General features: G+C 36.8%; 3 protein-coding genes across 10 annotated transcripts in view; all 3 read left to right on the top strand.

The window, feature by feature from the left end:
* Window positions 1-99: 99 nt before the first annotated feature.
* Window positions 100-5,911, top strand: LOC141358994 (uncharacterized). Its single transcript, XM_073861177.1, has 5 exons — window positions 100-973; window positions 1,264-1,427; window positions 4,711-4,950; window positions 5,108-5,284; window positions 5,692-5,911. Exons 1-5 carry the CDS (start codon window positions 717-719, stop codon window positions 5,883-5,885), a joined length of 1,032 nt encoding a protein of 343 aa, XP_073717278.1. The 5' UTR covers window positions 100-716; the 3' UTR covers window positions 5,886-5,911.
* Window positions 5,763-22,055, top strand: part of susd1 (sushi domain containing 1) — a 29,791-nt gene continuing 13,498 nt past the window's right edge. For 2 of the 8 annotated variants that reach the window (XM_073861175.1, XM_073861169.1), the window contains exons 1-5: window positions 13,821-14,772; window positions 15,135-15,286; window positions 19,748-19,897; window positions 20,037-20,186; window positions 20,575-20,727. In XM_073861175.1, coding sequence (XP_073717276.1) covers window positions 15,235-15,286; window positions 19,748-19,897; window positions 20,037-20,186; window positions 20,575-20,727 — 505 coding nt within the window. In that variant the 5' untranslated portion in view covers window positions 13,821-14,772; window positions 15,135-15,234. Of the gene's footprint in view, window positions 5,901-11,134; window positions 11,273-13,819; window positions 14,773-15,134; window positions 15,287-19,747; window positions 19,898-20,036; window positions 20,187-20,574; window positions 20,728-22,055 lie in introns of those variants that run through there. The other 6 variants (XM_073861176.1, XM_073861174.1, XM_073861170.1 and 3 more) reach the window with 5 other exon arrangements.
* On the top strand, window positions 9,819-11,276 carry LOC141358995 (uncharacterized). The gene is made up of 2 exons (XM_073861178.1): window positions 9,819-9,954; window positions 10,220-11,276. The coding sequence occupies exons 1-2, from the start codon at window positions 9,927-9,929 to the stop codon at window positions 10,873-10,875; spliced, it is 684 nt and encodes a 227-aa protein (XP_073717279.1). The 5' UTR covers window positions 9,819-9,926; the 3' UTR covers window positions 10,876-11,276.

Here is a 22,055-nt window from a genome sequence, read left to right as displayed (position 1 = left end):
CGTGAAAATAATGAAACAGTAGTTATACAAATAAATATAAAAAATTATGCATAGTATAAGTTAATCATTGTAAGGTTAATACTATAGTAGAAGTGATGTCTAACAGTAATAATTAATACGTATATAATAATATAATAGACCCTTGCTGATTCTATGTATGTAGTTGACAATCCCTACAGCTAGAGGACAGTAAAGCGCTTCTCTGGCATCCAAGACAAGACCAGCGTTCGTAAACAGACAGAAGAAACTCAAAAAGTCCCTTTAAGTAAAGTCACGTCACTCGGCGGCCATATTTGTAACGCTGTCGGGCAGCTTTTTAGTCATACAAGACCGAGTCCTATCTACATAAATGGGAGAAGACCTAGATCTTTCAAATCGCTTGCTAAGGCCACAAGAAAACATCATGTATCCAACCAACAATTTAATCTTACATCAACTGTACCTGAAATTTGGTTTCTAAAGCTCAAAATGCGCTAAATAAACCACTTCAGTTTATTCACCTATCACAGAGCTCCTCCCCCAGAAAAATCGTCAATCGCTAGAGATTGATTGATTGGCTGTTTATATTAGAAGGCGGGACTTTGCGTTGCACTTTTCCCATACACAAGAATAGAACTGCGGCGCGTCGTTAATATATATAACCTTTGATCGTTTTAACTTGACTTTGAACGTTGAACCTCTGTTTAAATGTTCTCCTAATAAATGAATAGAGTATTATGAACAGGAATATGGAGAACTTTAGCACACTGTTTGCTGTTGTGTCAGGCGTGTCTGGGATTTATCTCTGTTATTCACTTTACACTTCTCACACATTATTTCAAACAAACACAGTGTTTGACGGCAGAAGAGCTCTGCCAGGATCAGTTTACCTCATGATTAGATACATTCATCAATCTCTCCGCAAAAAGAGAGGACACGTGAGAAAAAACAACGACACAAACCACGAGCTTGTTTTCACTTTGATTAACTGCAGGTATGTTTAACTGAATTTAAATATATTTATACCACGGGTCTGTTGAATGCTGCATTCTGATTGGCTGAGAAGTGTTTTTTGACTCCGCTTCGCGTCGTGCCGCATTACCACCTTGGTGTGCATTATTTTCTTATAATTCAATGGCCCGTCGTCAATTATTACTTACATAAACGATCCATCAATCCACCCTACCTGCAACCAATCTATTCCTCTCTCAGCTGTATCATATGTATGTATATCGTGAATGATTGTTAATAAAATATTGTTTTTAAAGGTTTTTATTGTTTCAGGTATGATGTGGTGTCTTTGAGGAAGTTCTGCAGTCTTGTAGGTTATGGTTGGGATTATCCTGACAGTGTTTTCAGAGATGTGCCCTTGTGTTACCCTCAGTTTCTCTTCAGAAGATTGATCAGTGTGATTGTGTGCTCAGACAAGTTCAGACTCAGTCCCCAGGGTAAGATCTAAAGATCTACGAAAACAATATTATGTTTATTTTTATTGTCTTTTATTGTTGTCCCCCCCGCCCCCTTATTTCTCCTCACATTTATACTTTATAGGCGGGGGGTGTATGATCTCTAAAAAGACAATGTTGACATTTGAAATCAAATAAACAAACCCGCCCCTACCCCAATAGAATCTGGACCTTCTTTTGATAGACCCGCCCCACACATATGGAACTCAATGGGGTAGCACACCGGACATGCAGCTCAGCGCCACACGTTATAAAAACAAACACATGTTTTCTATGAGTATACGCACACCGGTGCCGACAGGTGACTCACTGTGCATTCAGACCGCCACCGGCGAGAGCATCAAAGTGGCCGGAAGTCATTCATTTTCAATGAGAGCCTGCGGGCACGTCATGTACAGCGTGAGCGTCGAGGAGAGTTGAAATCAGCTCAACTTTATTGTAATGAGATATGACGTGGTTAGGGGGCAACCAATCGGAAGGCGGAAATGTTCGGCGGCAACTAATCGGAAGGCGGAAACCTCCGCCTGAGAGGAGTTCAGAGAATGCATTCGAGCGTCAGAGCAGCCCGCCTTTAAAGACATGCATACCACACGACATTAAATTCTGTTAATATCGATTTAATCATAATGATCCAACTATTCACTTTTTATTTACATTTTGCAAAATATTAAATGCTTGGGTACATTTAATAGTATACTCATATTTTCTGTGTATGTAGCATTCCCGGTATTATTGCAAATTCTGTTGCACCAATATATCGACCTATAATCTGTATCAACAGATAAAAGCATTTTTTCCCACTATCGTACACTAACTTCTAGGACAACTCCATCTTATTATAAACATGTGCACTTCTTGAATTTCAGGACATCATTTGAAACTAGTAAAAGCCAATTTATCGGTATGTATTGGTAAATAAGTAATCAAACATCGGTTTTGGCACATCCCTGTATCGGTGCATCCCTATGTATATTACACTCCTGTTCTAAAACAATCTTTTGTTTTTTTATGGACCATGTAAGATGAAATGGCATGTCTGGTCATCTATCATATTTATGGACTAAATGTCCTTCAGCAGGGGTGGGCAAACTATTCTTAATCGAGGACCACATCCGCTTTTGAAATAAAGGTGAAGGGCCGCATACCATAGACTTATAGACTTTTACCTTATACTTTTATGAAAACTTTTCACTACTTTTATATTTTGAAAAATTACCCTTAAAAAAATCTCAACTCCTGTGTTTACATACAGTTACAGTGTATATATAAAGTACTAAAGAAAACATTATTACAGTCTGAGTAAAATATTTAGCATAGTAAGATTGTGAGACTTTTTACAGTTATCACCATAAGGAAGATTAACTATGTTTTATAAGTGCAGTAACATTTTCAGCAGATTAATTCCCATTTGTATTACCACAGTTTTACTACAAGTAAAATACCTTGAGACCATAGTAAATTTGTGGTTACTATAAATAAAAAATCTAGTTAAAACATGCTTCATTTTCATGTGCATTGCTAGATAATAATTACATATCACCATCAAAAAATATGTTAATTTGGCCATTTTTGGTCTTTAAAAATAGCAATACTTCTTGTCAAATAACACATATCGACATCTGTGTGATGTTGGTGAAGTATTTTGTTGTCCATTCTGTTTTAAACATGCAACATTCAGTGTTTATCTTTATATTTTATTGCTGCACTGGCACTTATTTTCCAGTCAAGTTTTCGGCACTAGCAATATCTTTCGGACTTTGATAATATTGCATCAAATGAGTCATTCCGAACCAAAATCCTACACTGTTTAATATAAATATAAACTACTTTGCGGGCCAGATAAAAGTGCCTGGTGGGCCATATTTGGCCCACAGGTCCTAGTTTGCCCACCTCTGTCCTATAGTCTCAGAAAAGTACATTATATATACTGTTTTATCAAATTTCAATCGTTTATAAGGACAATAAAAGTTGCAAATACCCTTTTATTCTTTTCTAAATATTTCAGAATTTTCCTGTTTTTGTGTTTTAATTTTTCGTTGAAACATTTTGAAAAAATGCAATATTGTAAAAAGCGCTATTGAATTATTACAGGCCTTTGTATTATTTGAAAGGTAAATTAATTCAAAGGCACGAGTCAATTATTCTGCTTATACCTCGATTACCACAAATTGCTAAGACGTTGCTCTGGTGGTTATTTTAACCCTTGTGCATTGTTCAAATTTACTACCCTTTCGTGTTGTTAGTGGATGAAAACGTCCACTAAATTCAATGGCTATAAAAATGTATCAGATGAAGATTTTTTTCCATTTTTTTTCATAAATCTGTTAATCAATCTCAGTACTGATCAAAACTACAAAATCTTCACAAAAATTCCTTGATTTTAACTCTTTAATTGCCAAGTTCATAAGTGGTGTCACTGATTTGTGGAAAAACACACACAAAATGACAGATTTTCAATATAAAAAGTGATTTTTTAAAAACATTTTTCACAGTCTTGGCATGTCAAAGATTGGTAAAAACATTGGCTTTGAAGAATTTTTAGTTTTTGTGTAGCATCAGTTTTTATTTTTTTTCTTCCTCATTTATTGTTAGTGGCTGTTTTTGCCCCATTGACTTCCATTAAAACCATTTTTTTTATTGCAGAGCTATGACATCTTTTATCATGCATTTTTGAATGTTGGTGTTTTTTCCTTTTGTTAAGAGGTCAAATTTGTAATTTTTACTGTTGATCACCATGTGGCACTATTAACCCTTTAGTAGGCCTATGCCAAAACAAAGCTTGTGTGCATGCGTGCGTGCGTGCGTGCGTGCGTATGTATGTGTGAAAGGGTAGTAGATTTGCCCACGGTACATCGTTGAGTTATTGAAAAATGTCAAAGCATTTTCTTAAAGTATATGTAAATATAAGATTTGTCACCAAAAATCATTCAATTTGCTAAAACAGAGAGAAAGGTATGGCCAAATTATGAGTAAAAAAACCTTCTAGTGGATGAAAACATCCCCAACAACACATAAGGGTTAAGACATTTGACAGGTCAGGTATGCGTTTACCGAAAAATAATGCATACCTGTGGAGCATTTCTTAACCAGAATAATCAGAATAAAGCATTCAACAGCCCTGTGGTATAATTCTATATACTGCATAGTAAAGCATAGTAAGCATTACGCACAATATAATAAACTTTATCTCATTTGATTTCGGTGTGAAGTGGACATTTCTTTGTCATGCCCTCATAAAGCAAACAAACTTTCCTGTGGTTTGCAGGTCTGTTGAGTGTCCGTCAAACAGTGATTGTACCCGAGGCAGTAGATGAGCTGAAGAAAGGTCCGTTTACCCTTCAGGCTCAAATATTGGAGTATCGGGCTGTTAATGCAGGTGTGGAGGTGGATCTTTCTTTAAAAGCATCCAGAGATCAGCAGCTTATATGGAGCAGCACACTGACTCTCCTCTCTCCTAACGGCACATACGAACCCCATGCTCATTCTGACATGGAGGGCACACACGGTATGAGATTCAACTTGATCTTATGGCTCATGCTCCTTCATTATATCACAGGAAGTATCTTCCTTTCCATTTTTAAAGTTTTCCAAGAAATGAATTGTACTTTTGACAGGTTTTTGTGATGGGCTATAATAGATGCTGTTGCTCTGTGTCTTATCAGATCTTTCCTCATTGAGGTCCATCCAGTGCGCCGTTCCCTGGATCACAGGTGTTAAGTGTGCCTGGGTGTTTGGTGACTTCTGCTCACTCTCTGCATCTCTTTTGGGCTTCACACGCCTCACCGCCCCCTCATTGTGGATGTTCGCCAGGTGCATGGCAGAGATAGAAAAGCACAAAGGTAAAGTCTTTTTTTTAAAGGCCAATTTAAAAATGATGAAGTGGAGCATCAATGGAAAGCATTTGCATTATGTACATGGGATGGTCTTTTGTAAAATGTTTTTTTATCATTTAGTCTCTGACATGAATTTTTTTTAAAGAATTTGTAAAATTGGTTAGATTATAAGAATCTAATTTTTCTGTAGTTCAGTAGCTTTCCCATAGCTCAGAGTATTGCATATGCAGCCTATTGGTTCGATCCCAGCATACACACAATCTGATAAATTGTATAGCTTGAATGCACTGCAAGGGCGCTTTTGAAAAAGTATCTGTCAGATATGTACATTTTAAAGTCTTGATGTTGATAAAAGTCCATAAATGTGTTATTTGTCAACACTCTGCATCCATAATATTTTCTGTAACCTTTAGGAGTTGAAGCGGTACGAGCTCCTCTGACTGTGTCTGTTCAATACATGAAGCCTCTGTCTTTACCGAGTCAAGTCACCATTAAAATCAGTGATAACACAGACACTGACCCATCAACGACAACAGCGTTTTCACTGGAGGACCACCGGACCAGAACCCTGTACATCTCAGGACAGATTCAAAGACATTCAACATGAGGAGATGATATAGAGGTAGTGATGTATCTCAGACATCTTTAAAGAAAGGACAATAAACAGTGTGACAACATTAAAGGGGACATTTCACAAGACTTTGTAAAATAAATTGTTGGTGTCCCCAGAGTACGTATGTAAAGTTTTAGCCCAAAATACCATATAGATAATTTATTATAGCATGTTCAAATTGCCACTTTGTAGGTGTGAGGAAAATGTGCCATTTTTGGGTCCTTTTAAATGCAAATGAGCTGATCTCTGCACTAAATGGCGTGTCGTGGTTGAATAGTGCAGGTTAAGGGGCGGTATTATCGTCTTCTGACATCACAAGGGGAGCCAAATTTTAATGACCTACTCTTCACATGCTTACAGAGAATGGTTTACCAAAACTAAGTTACGGGGTTGATCTTTTTCTCATTTTCTAGGTTGATAGAAACACTGGGGACCCAATTATAGCACTTATATCCACTCCGATCATTTATACCAAATGTATACCAAAATGGCTCCCTTAGAAATATTTGATTATTGTTTATAATCAGATATTGTCAACTGTGTGATTATCATAATTTATCAAAATATTATCTTTTTTGTTTAACAGAATAAATAAACTCATACAGGTTTAAAATAACATGAGGATGACAAAATGATGACAGAAATGTTCTAATTTTTTTGGTGAACTATCCCTTCAAGGGTTTTTTAAATTAACACTTTTTGTGTTCTGTAGAACAAAGAAAGGCATTGGGGGTTCAAACAATATAAGGCTAAAAGGAGTAAATAATTACTTCATTATTATGTGAACTATCTCTTTAGCTAATTTGCCGTCAGCCATTTTTTGAAAAATTGCCTGCCAGCATTTTTTGTGATTTTCCCAAAAGTTTCACAAAATGACTTCCAGGAAAATTTTATTCTAAAAATATATAAACATACAAATATATGAAATAAAATAACAGACCCTCTGCTTTCAAACAAACAATAAACAAACAAACAAAACAGGGAAAAAAATATCCCTGTTCTATATCCCTGTTCTATAAAAAAAAATCTCAATTTTTTCTCCGCTTATAAACTCTTAAATATGGGTATTTGTCTCTAAAAATATATATTTTTTAGCAAAAAGCTGAAATAATTGCATTTTTGTGAAGGAATGTTGTTACTACACCAGATGCGAGTTCAACGATGCTCAAGTAGATTACATACTAAACAAAGTCAATGTAAAGATGCGTCCTCGCGTGGGGCAATGCGAATGACGCCATATGGGCGGCGCACTTGCCGTGAAAACACGCGCTATTTTCCTCAAACGCGTCTTTGCCCAAGATGAAAATATTCAACTCGAGCAAAAAATTAGCATGACATGAAGTTAAATCCCACGAGTAATTTAGAGCAAGCAACGCGATGCGATTGCACGCTTCGCGTTTGGTGTAAACCCACAGTTAGAGATCAGATTTAGAATGATTATCAAAACATACACAGAGTTAAAAATTAGTAAATAGCGTTTTTTGGTGCAATAACAGTGTTAAATGTGGCCTGTATGTAAATAAATTTTCTTTTTACCACAAATGAGCTGTATTTCTCCCTCAAAGTATTGTAAAGCATAATATACTGTACATGAGAAGGGCAATCACTTTCAAAATTCATTTTCTCCAAGTCTGTTACTGTCGAAAGCTGTTTCTTATGAATTTTTCACTCTTTCTCTCTGTCTCTATTCACATGTGTAAGTGCTTCATGTGTATTATTTATGGTGAGGGTTCAGCATATGGCAAGGGGTTTTTACAAAATCTTTAGCTAGCTCATGTTGTGATTGATCTGTTGAGACAGTGGTTCTCAACCTTTTTTTTTTTACTTCAAGGCGCCCCTATTGCCCAAAACAATATTTGAACTCCCCCACTGACTCTATTTCTACTTAGCATGAATAGACAAAAAAATAAATATTCCCTTCATATAATAAAAATCACGTTTTTCTTTGCATTTATTTACTTAAAATAGAAATGGGAAAACATGGTCAAAATAACAAAAAAAGATGCAGTGTTTTCTGATCTTCAATATTGCAGAGAAAACAAGTTCAAATTCATTTCTCAACAACAAAATACAAATGTGTTTTGAAAAACCCTGATTTTAGGTCACATCTTTCATGGGGCTTGTCATGCTCTCAGTCTTTTACATTTGCTGTTGGGTGACTTTATGTCATTCCCTAGGTTTGCTTTTGTTGAAATTCAACAAAGACTGAACTGAAATGGTCACAATACATCTCGAAATGATGTTTAAAATCAAAACTGGAGTGTTTTCTCAATTTTTTACTTTGTTTCATCTTATTTTAATGCTATATTTTTGGACTCTTTTTGAATCTTTTAAGTAATTTTAAGTTTGAGCCCCCCCCAACCCCCTGGTTAAGAAACACTGTGTTGAGGTGTACGCCAATGAATGTTTTTTAAATATCGACAACTCTTACACGTAGATGTGTGACTGAGAAAAGCAAGTCGTTGTTTATTTTGTGCTATAAATGTAAATGGCTTTTGTACACGGGTGATTCTCACGAAAACTTGGTTTTAAAAATGTCAAGCATGAAAATGTAAAAATTGCTTAAATTTACTTTTTATCCCACCAGACATTGAAAAACAAAGTCTGGAGTAAATGGGAACATTAATTTAAAAACTTTTACTTATCATTTAACACTTTTTGTAACATAATTTAAAAAATTAGTCCTAAAAAATCTCATTACCGCAACAGTCAGAAAACATCAACACTGACATATTTTCAAAATGACATGACAAACCTGAAAGAACATAATTTGGAGATTCTGCACATGCATTTAAAATCAAAGTATTATGCTTCTATTAATTAAATTAACATTTAATAAGCATCTGTTGCGGTAATGATAATCAAAATGTCGTGTAAGCATTCTGACAAGACAATATTTCAAATTAACTGTGAAGTAACTGGTCCATGTGCTTTGTCACTCAAAATCAAACTTTATTAAAATTCTGTATGTGTGCTTAAACTGTTCTCAAAAAGTGTTGCGGAGGATGAGAACATCAGGCATGAACACATCATTTTCCTAATTTTTCTTCATTGTTATTATACATGAATATTCAGTAAATATTTTTTCTGTCATCTAAAGTAGTCTAGCAAACCATCCATTTATTTTTTTTCTTAGTATTTTTGTGTTAATTTGATTAAATTACAACATAACGCATGTTCAAACACAGCCGGACACATTGCGGTAATGAGAATTTCAGCAGAAAATGAGATAAAATTTACAATTATAAATTCTTATGTTGAAATCACACATTGTGCAAGGTAGAACACAGTATTGTGTTAATTCTGATGCTTTTTAATGTTACTATATTACACATTTTAAAGCTAAAATCATTAGTGCCGTCGTGTTTCAATGGTTTCGTGAGAATCACCCATACGGTTTGGTGAGGTCATTTCTGTAGTCATAGTCGGGTAAATATGATTAATTTATAAAGACCTGATTCTGTCACGTTAAGAGTGCAGTCACGGATGATCCGTGTGTTCATGCTGTCTTCACAAATGTGTGCAAGTTTATGCCTGTACGTGTTAAGCTTTGGTTAAAACCAATGTATTTCATTGTTCAGGGGCTTTTATGTGTTATGGGCTTTGTATTTGAACCGTTTTTATCTATTTATATCTGTTTGGTGTTCCTTACGAGTGACCGCCGCACTACATACCGAACCTCTTTCTTCTTGAAATGCTTGGAAGTCTCCTGGGGTTTTTGAGTTATTTTTAATGCTTTTAAAGTCTTCATATCTTTTTCTTCAACTCTGCCCGGCCTCCATTTCGTTCCCTTATGATGCACGTCTGTAGTTTCTTCATTTTTCTTCGTCTCAAGTTGTCTTACTTATTGAACGTTTTGCAGCATGAAGTCAGGCTTTGCATGCAACATCTGGGTCGGGTTGGTATCATAGGAGTGAAAGGTTAATTCCATGGAAATAATCCTTAATCCTAAAAGGACTTCGAGGGGATTTTGTTTATTTTATCCGTGGTACAGATGTGACTTGTCTCTTTTAGCAGCACTCTCAAAGACTCGCAATGGTTTCAAAAGACAACGCTAATACTGGTGAGTATGAATTACTCATGAATTATATCTCAAATCATATTAAATCTATATGTTGTTACTGTACTTCAGTTGGATGTTTGGATGACAATTGGATAAACTGTTCACCTGGCAAATAATCACATAGGGTTGGACCTGAGCCGTAACTTGTTACTAGATCATCCCGGGTGGACCATCCATTAAACCTTTGCTGCACTCAAATTTTATATTTTTTTTAATCAAAATACATGTTTTTATATCACGTATCTCTTCTGTTTCACTGTGCCAGGCTCTGGTGGCAAGACAACTTGTGTGAAGAAACAAAAGTGTATGAAGAACAATTCTCAAAAGGCTCAACAGATCGTATATCAATCGGCATTGACCTTAAAGGTCACACCTTATAGAATTGTAAACCCTCTGGAGCACAATGATGGCAAAATGGAGACGAATCCATCAGATGTCGCAGCAAATGGTATCAAAGAAACTGCCATCAATAAACAAACATGTACTGTATGTAGTGTTTCTAATCTCGAAAACCTAAAAGAAATGCAATATCTACGCCACGAGGACAGTCTTATCGACGCGTCACTGGATGTGGATAAATCGTCTCTAATGGGTTTTATTGACTCCAGTAACCTGGAAAGTTCAGAAGACGTGCAGACCTTTCCGTGCATCCAGGTGGACGTTCGGACGGATGTGGTGCTGATTGATGAGGATGACGATGATACGTCCTTACGGGAGAGGACGGTAACGGATGTGTCCGCCTCTGATGGAAACGCTGCTGAGCTCGTGTGCGGGCGTCTCCAGTCAATCTCTTCTGGCTCCTCCCACTCTATGTGTCAAGAGCAGAGTGATGGGCGGGGCTCCACAGTGGAAACGCCTCAAGATGCACAAGTGTCACCCAAAAAACGCAAACGTTCATGTTGCCTTTGTGTTATTATTTGATGTTCTTTGGATTTGAAGAAGATTTCACATATTCTGGCACCAGAAGCATTTTTTTTTATATTCCACCTTTTGACAAGATGTTGCAACTGTACCTTTAAACGTCAACATGAAACCACAATCACAACCCAGTTTACCTCCTTAATGTGATGCACAATATCCTGTTTTTTTTCTAAAATACAAGAAAAACTTTGGGCGGGACCTGAAAAAGGATGTTTCATAATAAAGATTGCAGTGAACCGTGGAGGATCTTCAAAAACACAGCTGGCACTGCTTGAATGAATCTAAAGAACGCTTGACAACGTCAACCAAAAAGGAAAGCTGTTTGGATGTCGAAATGTAATAATGTACGTTAATAAATTGTGCACAGTAAGACCAGGAACGTATTATATGTAAACAGGTCAGTCTCGATTCCTTCTTGACTTTGGAGGTCACCTACATTATCCAATGATCCTCTGCACTACTTTGTGTTTCTCTTTCCAGTAGGTCTTGATCATGTCACAGTCCCAAAATACATGCATAACCGTACCAATATTAGACCAATTCTCGTCATTCAGATTAGTGCCAAAGTATTTTTTCAATACCAGTTTCAGAGGATCAAAGGAGGATGAGCCGACATATAGCGTAATATAAAAAACAGAAATCTTCTATTTGAGAGAAAATAATTTTCTGTGTCAGAACAATCCAAACGTATTCTCTTGTCCTTTAGAAGTGATTTGTGATTTCATTTCTAAAAGACTGATAGCTAGTTTCTTTAAATGGATGGGGTAGGAAGTTTTGTGTTGTAAATATACTGTAGTATATCAGTTAATTTGTTTTGAATATGTTCATTCAAGTGTTTTTTTTTCATAATATGATTTATTTTTAAGGAGATTAAAGGAACACGCCAACTTTCTGGGATTTTAGCTCATTCACCGTATCCCCCAGAGTTAGATAAGTCCATACATACCTTCATCGTCTTCATGTGTGCCGTAACTCTGTCTGACGCAGCCCCCGCTAGCCTAGCTTAGCACAAAGACTGGAAGTAAATGGCTCCAGCTGGCATACTGCTCTCAATAAGTTACAAAATAACCCCAACATTTTCTTATTTATATGTTGTGATTTGTATAGTCACATCGTGTACAAATAACAAGGTCATATGAGACACAGCGATCTTTTAACCATATGCATACTGGGAACTATATTTTCATAAGGCGAAGCACTGCTACTTGGGCGGAGTGATTAGCACAACTCTGCTCCTCACCACAGGGTTTCTCGGGTACTGCGAACAAATCACTCCGCCCAAGTAGAAATGCTTTGCCTTCTGAGAATATAGTTCCCAAACTAAATAAGAAAATTGTATTTTGTCACTTATTGGGAGCAGTATGCTAGCTGGAGCCATTTACTTCCAGTCTTTGTGCTAAGCTAGGCTAGCGATGTGTGCGTCAGACAGAGTTACAGCACTCACGGAGATGAAAAAGGTATCTATGGACTTATCTTACTTTGGGGGTTACGGTGAATACAGTAAGCTAAAATCCCAAAAGTCTGTGTTCCTTTAAACAAAAATGAGGGTGACCAAGTGACTTACTGGGTAGCAGGTTTTAATATTTTAAATTGGATGTGGAACAAATTTGTTTTTGTAAATTATGTATTTTATATTAAGTATTTGTATCTATATTTTTGACTCGGAGCACAAAACCAGTCAGAAGTCACACGGGTATATTTATAGCAATAGCCAACAATACATTGTATGGCTCAAAATTCTGTTATTTTTATTTAAAAATATGTTCCATAAAGATAATTCGGATATTTTCTACCATAAATATATCAAAAATGTATTTGGGTGATTCTCACGAAACCATTGAAACACCACGGCACTAATGATTTTAGCTTTAAAATGTGTAATATAGTAACATTAAAAAGCATCAGAATTAACACAATACTGTGTTCTACCTTGCACAATGTGTGATTTTAACATAAGAATTTATAATTGGAAATTTTATCTCATTTTCTGCTGAAATTCTCATTACCGCAATGTGTCCAGCTGTGTTTGAACATGCGTTATCAAATTAACACAAAAATATTAAGAAAAAAAAATAAATGGATGTTTTGCTAGACTTCTTTAGATGACAGAAAAAATGTTTACTGAATATTCATGTATAATAATAATGAAGAAAAATTAGGAAAATGATGTGTCCATGCCTGATGTTCTCATCCTCCGCAACACTTTTTGAGAACAGTTTAAGCACACATACAGAATTTTAATAAAGTTTGATTTTGAGTGACCAAGCACATGGACCAGTTACTTCAAGATGGCTACCATGTAAGATCATTTTTTACAGTTAATTTGAAATATTGTCTTGTCAGAATGCTTACACGACATTTGGATGATCATTACCGCAACAGATGCTTATTAAATGTTAATTTAATTAATAGAAGCATAATACTTTGATTTTAAATGCATGTGCAGAATCTCCAAATTATGTTCTTTCAGGTTTGTCATGTCATTTTGAAAATATGTCAGTGTTGATGTTTTCTGACTGTTGCGGTAATGAGATTTTTTAGGACTTATTTTTTAAATTATGTTACAAAATGTTAAATGATAAGTAAAAGTTTTTAAATTAATGTTCCCATTTACTCCAGACTTTGTTTTTCAATGTCTGGTGGGAAAAAAGTAAATGTAAGCAATTTTTACATTTTCATGCTTGACATTTTTAAAACCAAGTTTTCGTGAGAATCACCCATTTATAATTAGTAATATGAGTTGCGAAGGACTTCATTTGAACAACTTTTTATTTTCTCAATATTTATATTTTTTGGCACCCTTAGATTCCAGTTTTTAAATCAAAAACGTTCATCAAAGTTATAAGACAAGAACGGGTATTGGGTATTGGTTTACTTTTAGGAAAGGTTTTGTTTCACTTCAAACGTTGACTAGTGCCGTTGTATCTCGGCCAAATATTGTCCTATCGTAAAAAAACATACATCAATGGAAAGCAATCATTTATTCAGCTTTCAATTGATGTACAGTATATAAAAATGACCCTTATGACTGGTTTTGTGGTCCATGGTCACATACTGTATTGTGTTACGTTAACATCTCAAAAAGTTGAGGGTTCAATCCCGGGAAACGCACATGCTGAAAAAATTGTACCTTGTAATGCACTGCAAGTCGCTTTGGATGAAAGCACCTGCCAGATGTATACATTTATGTGTACAATCGCATCCTTTTTGTATGCTAAAAAACTTGCACATTTGACAAATTTAATGTCAATGAGGGTGACAAAGTAAATTAGTGAGTAGCAAGTTTTAATATTTTAAATTGGATGTGGGACAGATTTGTTTTTGTGAATTATGTATTTTTAGATGCTTTATTTATTGGACTGCTCCTAATAGATTTTTACACAAATTAAAAATGCCAAATATTTTTCCCAAGTTATAATTTGGTGCCATTTCAAGTGAAACAACCACATATAATGACATTATGCACTGGCAACATCTTCTCCATGTCTTCTTTTGGATATTTATATATTTGAAGAAAAGCAGTACATATTGCGTATGTTTGAGTCAAGTGCAGGAAGTGACTTGCTCTGATGTTTCCGGATGTTTTTGGGTGTGTGCTGTGATGGGAGGGGTTGCAGTGTAAGTGTGTGTGTTTTGGGGGTATGTGGGGTGGGTGATAGGGTAGGAAACTCTTATCTATCACTGCCAAACTGGGATAACTCAACCCTCACCCGAGCTCATGCTATAGATGAGTAACGCTGCACTTCTAGTGTAAATTATATTTGTTATATTTTTTGTGACTTTTTTTCTTACACCAAACTATGTGATCTTGTAAGAATGATTGTATTGTGACATTAAGAAAAAGTAGCTTATTCTTTTGCATCAGAACCATGTAGACCTGAACTACAGCTTTGAAAGGTAAGACATTAAATTAAGTTCAATTGAGAATTATAACATTTGTATTTTTTCAACCAAGTGTACAAAAATTTTATAATGTGACCTACAGTGGATGACAGGGGAGCTTTTTATAGATATGAGAGCACAGATATCAAAGAATGGGTATTGGCAAAGCAGCTTGGCAGCCGAAAATAGCCATAATCTGCGTGTGGCCGATGATGGGGCAATTTCTGTGGGCTTCACAATAAACGGTTATAAAATTAAACTAAATGTGTCGGTTGATTACAGACAGTCCTCAAAAACCACAGAGACCACTGCGTCTTTCGGATGACTGTAAAAGAGATGTGTTTGACCTTAACTAACTCATTCACTCCTATCAACAGACTTCAGATCGGAGGAGGAGGGTCCTTAAGGGGAAATTAGGAGAAATGTGGATGAGAAACTTGTGATATTTTCAGCTGGCAGGAACAGAGACAAACAGCGATGACGGTCATAGTGATGTTGTGCTTTTTGATGATTCAAGGTGCTCTTAAAGGTGAGTATTAGATATTAACAGGTAAATAAATCTTATATTATTGTTTCTAAATGTAATACAATTAGAGCCCCATGTAGAGTATCATTCACTAAAAAAAAATCATTTTTTTCAACCCAGTGTTGGGTCAAAAAGTGATGAACCCAGCTTGTTGTGTTGTAATTTACCATATGCTGGGTTGTTTTAACCCAAAATGCTAGGTGTTTTTAAATACAATGGGTTAATTTAAGCCAATTGCTGGGCTCGACCCTTTTTGACCCAACCCTGGGTTAAAAATAACCCAGCATTTTTTTTAAGTGTTTGACAAAAATTTGCTGATTATTGTTTTAGTTTACTGGCAGTGTCAATCATATAATATACTGTAAATGCAGTCTTGACATCTGAGATAACTTGTGAAAATGCTTTTTTGCATTATTGATATTTTATGCCCTTTCAGTGTAAAATGTTTCATTAACAGCAAAAAAAAAGTAAACAGGAATTTCAAGAAATGTACTGTAAACATATTTTAATGCATACTGTAAATAAAATCAACATTTATTTTTAGAAGTGTAATTTAAGCTATGATTGTCTTAACCCATCGTTTTAACCTAATGGATGGGTTTGTCCCCCTTTGACCCAATGCTTATGTTAAAGGAATATTCAATTTTCTTAAAAGAAAAATCCAGATAATTTACTCACCACCATGTCATCCAAAATGTTGATGTCTTTCTTTGTTTAGTTGAGAAGAAATTATGTTTTTTGAGGAAAACATTGCAGGATTTTTCTCATTTTAATGGACTTTAATAGACACCAACAATTAACACTTAACTCAACCCTTAACAGTTTTTTTCAACTGAGTTTCAAAGGACTATAAACAATCCCAAACGAGGCATAAGGGTCTTATCTAGCAAAATGATTTTTATTTCTGACAAGAAAAATAACAAATATACACTTTTAAAGCACAACTTCTCGTCTAGATCCGGTCGTGATGCGCCAGCGTGACCCCACGCAATACGTCATGACGTCAAGAGGTCACAGAAGACGAACGCGAAACTCCGCCCCAGTGTTTACAAGTGTGTTTCCATTCAAGCCAATGTGTGTATTTCCACTGACTGCGTTCCGAATCCGTCACAGCTCCGGCCATCCGCAGCCCTCCAGAACAAATACGCAGAGCTTCTTCTATTTTCTGCAGGGCGGAGCCATGACTATATCGCGTGATCATACCTGAATGCGCGAGATCTCGTGTCATGATCTGGGCTGGTCCAGCAAAACGTCATAATTTAACGTCATAATGGGCGGAGACAGAACTATATATCGCGCGATCGAGACCTCATGGGTCCTCGTCACTTCAGCACGCAGCCGCTCTGCAACAAATACGGAACTGGTGGGTATTGGCGGACGGCGGAGTGTGGAGCCGTAACGCAGCGGAGCCGATTTGCAGCCGCTCCGCAGTTTGGTGGAAATCCAGCGTAATGATTTACTACATGTTCGTGTTGTTTACATTATTTGCACTAACGCGCCGATTTCCAGCATAACACAGAAGCAGTTTTATGCCTATGACTCAGGTCTAGTCCACATTGACACGTGTATCTTTATAACAGGAGTTTTTCCCCCAAAAAATCCCGTCCACACAGGCTCAGTTTAAAATAAATTTCCGTCCTCATGAAAAAGCAAAAACACGCTATCAAGCGCTGTCAAGTGCATGCCACGCCAGCAGGCGGCAATATAACCCAAATCGTAAAGCCGCCTTGGCCAATCAGAAGCCTAACAAAAGGCAAAACCCCCGGTCTACTGTCTACACGACAACACTGCAACCAGCGTTTCTTAAAATCCTCACCCTGACAGTTTTTTTTTAATATTCGGTTTCAGTGCCCTGATACTGCATTTTCGTGTGGACAAATGGCCGAAGTGATCCGTAGGAGATCAGTGATTACATAACGGCTACCGTAGTTGCACAGTGTTGGGAAAGTTACTTCCAAAGTGTAATACATTATATATTACAAATTACTGTCATTTGAAAGTAATTAGTTACATTACAATATTACTGTCTCTGAACTGTAATGAGTTACACTACTTTTGCGTTACTTTTGAGTTACTTTCATCAAAATAACAGAAGTATGACCAGGCATTATAAAATGTTAAAATGTAGTTTATTGATGCTTATAAATCTAGAAATTATGTGTTGGCCCTCGAGCTTTGAATAGGCACAGTGAATACTTATGGCAAAATACAATAACAGTCACTGTCAGAATCATAAACATAGACAAATGATCTAGTAAAAGTCTGGTAAATTATGGTACACATACCAAACACAATAGAGTAAGAGCCCACTATAATGCAACCTATAGCCTAATAACATGGAATACAGCTCATTTCAGTACAATATAAGGATTACATGTAGACAAACATATAAAACACAGACAAACAGAGGAACACTGCTTTTTGCCAAACAATGAATAGGCTATAGGCTCCCATACAAAGGCTGGTAAAAACTTTAAACAGTGATGTTTAAATGTACTATTTAGATAACCATGTTTAAGTCTTCACTAATGTTATGTTGTAGTTTAGGTTGCTGTTTGTAATAAAACTGTAGATAGCATAGGAATAGCCTAGCAATCTATTATGTATCTGGACTGTAATCATAGCAAAGCTTACCTGGTCATTGCTGGTGAGATATGGATTTTACTGGCAACATGTAAAAGTCTCTTTACTTCTGAGGTTCACGCAGCACAGGAGACCGATAGAAACTTTCTGTTGCTTTTACTTGCTCTTATTCGCAAAATTATGCGTGAGCGGGCTACCGGACCTGATTGCGACCACTTTAGTCAATGCTTATAAAGCCGCGGACTTCCCAGATTCGGCTCTTTAAGAAGCATGCCTATATTTGACGCGCACCGCGTCCAAATCACATTTCAAATACAAAGTTAAAGTAAAAATTAACATGTTGCATACAGCACGTGGAAACAGACATACGCTGCGTCCCAAACCGCCTACTTCCATACTATATAGTAGGCAAAGAGTACGAGAAGTAGTGCTTTTCGCCCACTATATAGTATAGAAGTATGCGGTTTGGGACACAGCCATATACCCACGCAGCTTTTTCATGTGTGGATGCTGGTCGCGCGCATTGGTCAAAAATAAAAAAACAAAAATATCACGGTCTAATTTAGAAATGCATTGTTGTAACGCGCTCGTTACTAAGACTGTAACGAGTAAAATATTACCAAAATTTTATTAGTAATGCGTTATATTACTGCGTTACAGCAAAAACTAATATATTACTGTAATATATTATATTTTGTAATGCGTTACTCCCAACACTGTAGTTGCAACACACATTTGGAAAGGCGAGGCGCTAGAGAGCACTGTTTGTTTGAATGCAAAATACAATTTCACCACTAGATGGGGGAAAATCCTACTTATTGCCCCCTTAATGTTAATATGCCCCCTGTGTTAATAAGTCAGAATGCATAAAATACCATTAAACCCCCCCTTTAATAAAACTGCACTCCTAGTCTGCGTCCGAAACTGTGTACTGAATGAGATGAAGTACCTACTTACTGACCGTTAAAACAGTAGGTACTGTATAGTATGAATCCTGGTAGTATGAATGCGATACGGATGTACTACATCCGCCATGTTGCTACATCACGTGACATACGTCGTCACCACGTCATGTCATTTCAGCACGAAAACAGCCGCATGCCTCTTCTTCTTCGTTGGATAACTCCTCTCCCGGGGCATCATGGGATAGTGAAGTGTCCGTCGTATGCACACTTCAAAATCTAACCGGAAGTAGTAGGTCATCCGGGTACTTTTCGCCTACTGTTTTTGGAATACTATGAATTCGGATATACAACTCTAGTATGGAAGTAGGCGGTTTCGAACGCAATACTAGATTATTTTCAACCCAGAGTTGGTTCAAAAGGGGACAAACCTAACCTGTTGGGTTGTAATTTAACCTATGCTGGGCTGTTGGATTAAATATTAAAATTTTCTGGGTTAATTTAACAAATGTGAGTATAACCCAGCATTTTTAGTATATGTACCTGAACCTGGTAAAGAAACAATTTGATCCATGTTATCCCAGCAGGATTTGGGAATGTTGTAAAAGCATCTTGTCGGCTTTAGTAAAAGCAAGAAAATCCATCCACAGTTGCTTACATTTCTTTACACTCTAAAAAATGCTGGGTTCTTTTCAACCCAACGTTGGGTTAAAAAGGACCAACCCTGCCGTTTGCTTAAATTAACCCAGTTTATATTTGACCCAACAATGGGTTAAAACAACCCAGCATTTTGGGTTGAAACAACCCAGTATAGGTTTAATTAAAATCCAGCGGATCGATTTGGTTTCTTTTTGACCCAACACTGGGTTGAAAGTAACCCAGCATTTTTTTAAATAGTAGCTTTGTTTAGCTTTTCGAAAGCTTGTGAAAAAAGATTTTCTGTGCACGTTAAACTTTTCTTTCTTGTTATTGTCTTTAGTCTCATATACAGGAGTTAGAGCCGACACAGTAGATGTTTGTGCATCTTGCCATCGAAATGCCACATGTGATGACAAAACCGATGGATCGGGAGGGAAAGTCTGTAATTGCATGTATGGATTTGTAGGCAACGGAAGAACTTACTGTCAAGGTTTGATGAACCACGATTTTTTATAGGCTGAATGAATAAAAGTGAATGCATTGTGCTGTCTGTATATCTCCACCTAATAAAGTTTGTATGGCCAAAGCGACATGAAGTGACTGGTGTACTTGTTGTTCTGATGTTATAGATAAAGACGAGTGTCAGCTGGGCCGAATCTGTGGAGATCATACTGTATGTCACAACACATACGGCAGCTATTACTGTACCTGTCTCACAGGCTACAGCCCATCAAATCACATGACAACATTCATACCCAATGATGGGACGTACTGCCACGGTAAGTTTATAGTTTGCTAAATCAATAAATGTATGAATGTTTTATACACTTTTTAATCACAGCTTTAGTTGTTTTGCAGATTCGTATAGAGATAGTACACAGATTTTACAGGATGGGTGTGACCACAGTGTCGCAAGGAAATGTATTCATTTCACAGTTGCGGTGTTTCACAAAACTGATTGAGTAACACTGGATCAACGACCTCAGAGACATCAGTGGCAAAACAGAGCAAACAATGCATGCTAGGAAAATGCACATCCTGAATGTTATTATTATTATTATTATTGTTATTATAAAGATAAAAAAAACATACAGTGCTATACTCTTTTCCATGCTATATCGCATGTGATTATAGGAAAATTGATTATAGGAATGCTGTTGATTTCAGATATAGATGAGTGCAGCGTGCAGGACATCTGTGGTAAAGGAGCTCTCTGTCACAACACCGAGGGAGATTTCACCTGCTCGTGCCAGAAGGGTTACACCATTCAAGATGGAAGTGAACCATTTAATTCCCTTCGGGATGCAGCGTACTGCAAAGGTGAGAATGCAGCCCCATTAGTCCCTTTCACACATACAGTCTTTACTGGTAATTTACTGGTAAATTGCACTTAACATGTCATGTGTGAACAGAACCTTTCCGGTAAATCAGTGCTCCCAATTTACCAGTAAGACAGGTTGTAAGATTAACGGTAATTTACCGGTAAGCGCTGTGTGTGAACGAAAAATATAGCATTATCGGCATTTAGAATGGATGACGTCAGACCGCGCTGACAGATCGGGCGGGCCAATCAGAAAGTTTTTTTATACAGGTGACGCGGTTTCCCCCAGACTGTTTACGGACGTTTCCATACACATGTTGCTTAAAAGTCGAGCACACCTGAAGTTAACATCCACATTTCTTCACCAAAGTTGTTTAAAACAGCTTACCATCTAATTGCCAAATTGCCGACGTCCTTAGCACACCATCTGTGAAGCCTAATGTGCAAACGCGCAGGTTCCGTTTGACGCCGCCTAACGCAATGTTGTTTGGTCACGAACAACTTCGCGACCATTTACCACAGATGTGAAAACAACAAAATACGGACCGTGGATATTAATTCATAACCCGCCGTTTAAAAATACGACACGGACGGAGCTCGCCGGCCGCGCGCCACAGGTAACTTCCGCTTTCTCTCCGAGTTTACCGGTATTTTGATACTGATGTGTGAATGATGTCTTACTGGTAAAAAGACGGAACGTCACTGCATGTGTGAACAGCACATTTTTGTATTTACTGGTAAAGTCATTCTGGTAAATTCATGGTAATTTACCAGAATTACTGTGTGAAAGAGGCTATTGTCGTGCCAAGTTGTCTCCTGAATTTGCCAAGTGGTTGATGTCCTCGGAGCAACATAATAGCCCTTTTTACGCAGAGATTAAAGGATTATTTTCTTTAAAAAATCCAGATAATTTACATACCACCAAGTCATCCAAAATGTTGAAGTCTTTTTTGTTCACTCGAGAAGAAATTATGTTTTTTGAGGAAAACATTACAAGATTTTTTCTCATTTTAATGGACTTTAATGGACCCCAATACTTAACAGTTTTAATGCAGTTTAAAAGGAATCTAAATGATCCCAAATGAGACATGAAGGTCTTATCTAGCGAAACTATTGTCATTTTTGGTAAGAAAAATAAAAAATATGCACTTTTAAACCACATATTCTCTTCTCTCGCTTGTAAGTTGTAAGCCAATAAGTTAACTACTGTTAGCATTGCATTGTGAGCGAATATTTTAAACATGGTAAGGAGCGTCACATTTCCTACTGACGTCAGAGGTATTTAGGCCAATCACAATGTACAGATTAGCTGGCCAATCAGGGACAC

This window comes from Misgurnus anguillicaudatus, chromosome 22 (assembly GCF_027580225.2).
Source record: "Misgurnus anguillicaudatus chromosome 22, ASM2758022v2, whole genome shotgun sequence".
NCBI classification, from domain to species: Eukaryota; Metazoa; Chordata; class Actinopteri; order Cypriniformes; family Cobitidae; genus Misgurnus; species Misgurnus anguillicaudatus.
Note: the sequence above shows the minus strand (reverse complement) of the source record. Positions and strands in the feature narration are given on the sequence as shown.

Excerpts from the sequence above, each read along its gene's own strand:
- LOC141358994 (XM_073861177.1), top strand. The coding sequence starts at position 717 with ATGAACAGGAATATGGAGAACTTTAGCACACTGTTTGCTGTTGTGTCA. Across the intron at positions 974-1,263 it reads TTCACTTTGATTAACTGCAG|GTATGATGTGGTGTCTTTGA; the intron begins GTATGTTTAACT and ends TTATTGTTTCAG. Across the intron at positions 4,951-5,107 it reads TGACATGGAGGGCACACACG|ATCTTTCCTCATTGAGGTCC; the intron begins GTATGAGATTCA and ends GTGTCTTATCAG.
- LOC141358995 (XM_073861178.1), top strand. The coding sequence starts at position 9,927 with ATGGTTTCAAAAGACAACGCTAATACTG. Across the intron at positions 9,955-10,219 it reads AAAAGACAACGCTAATACTG|GCTCTGGTGGCAAGACAACT; the intron begins GTGAGTATGAAT and ends TCACTGTGCCAG.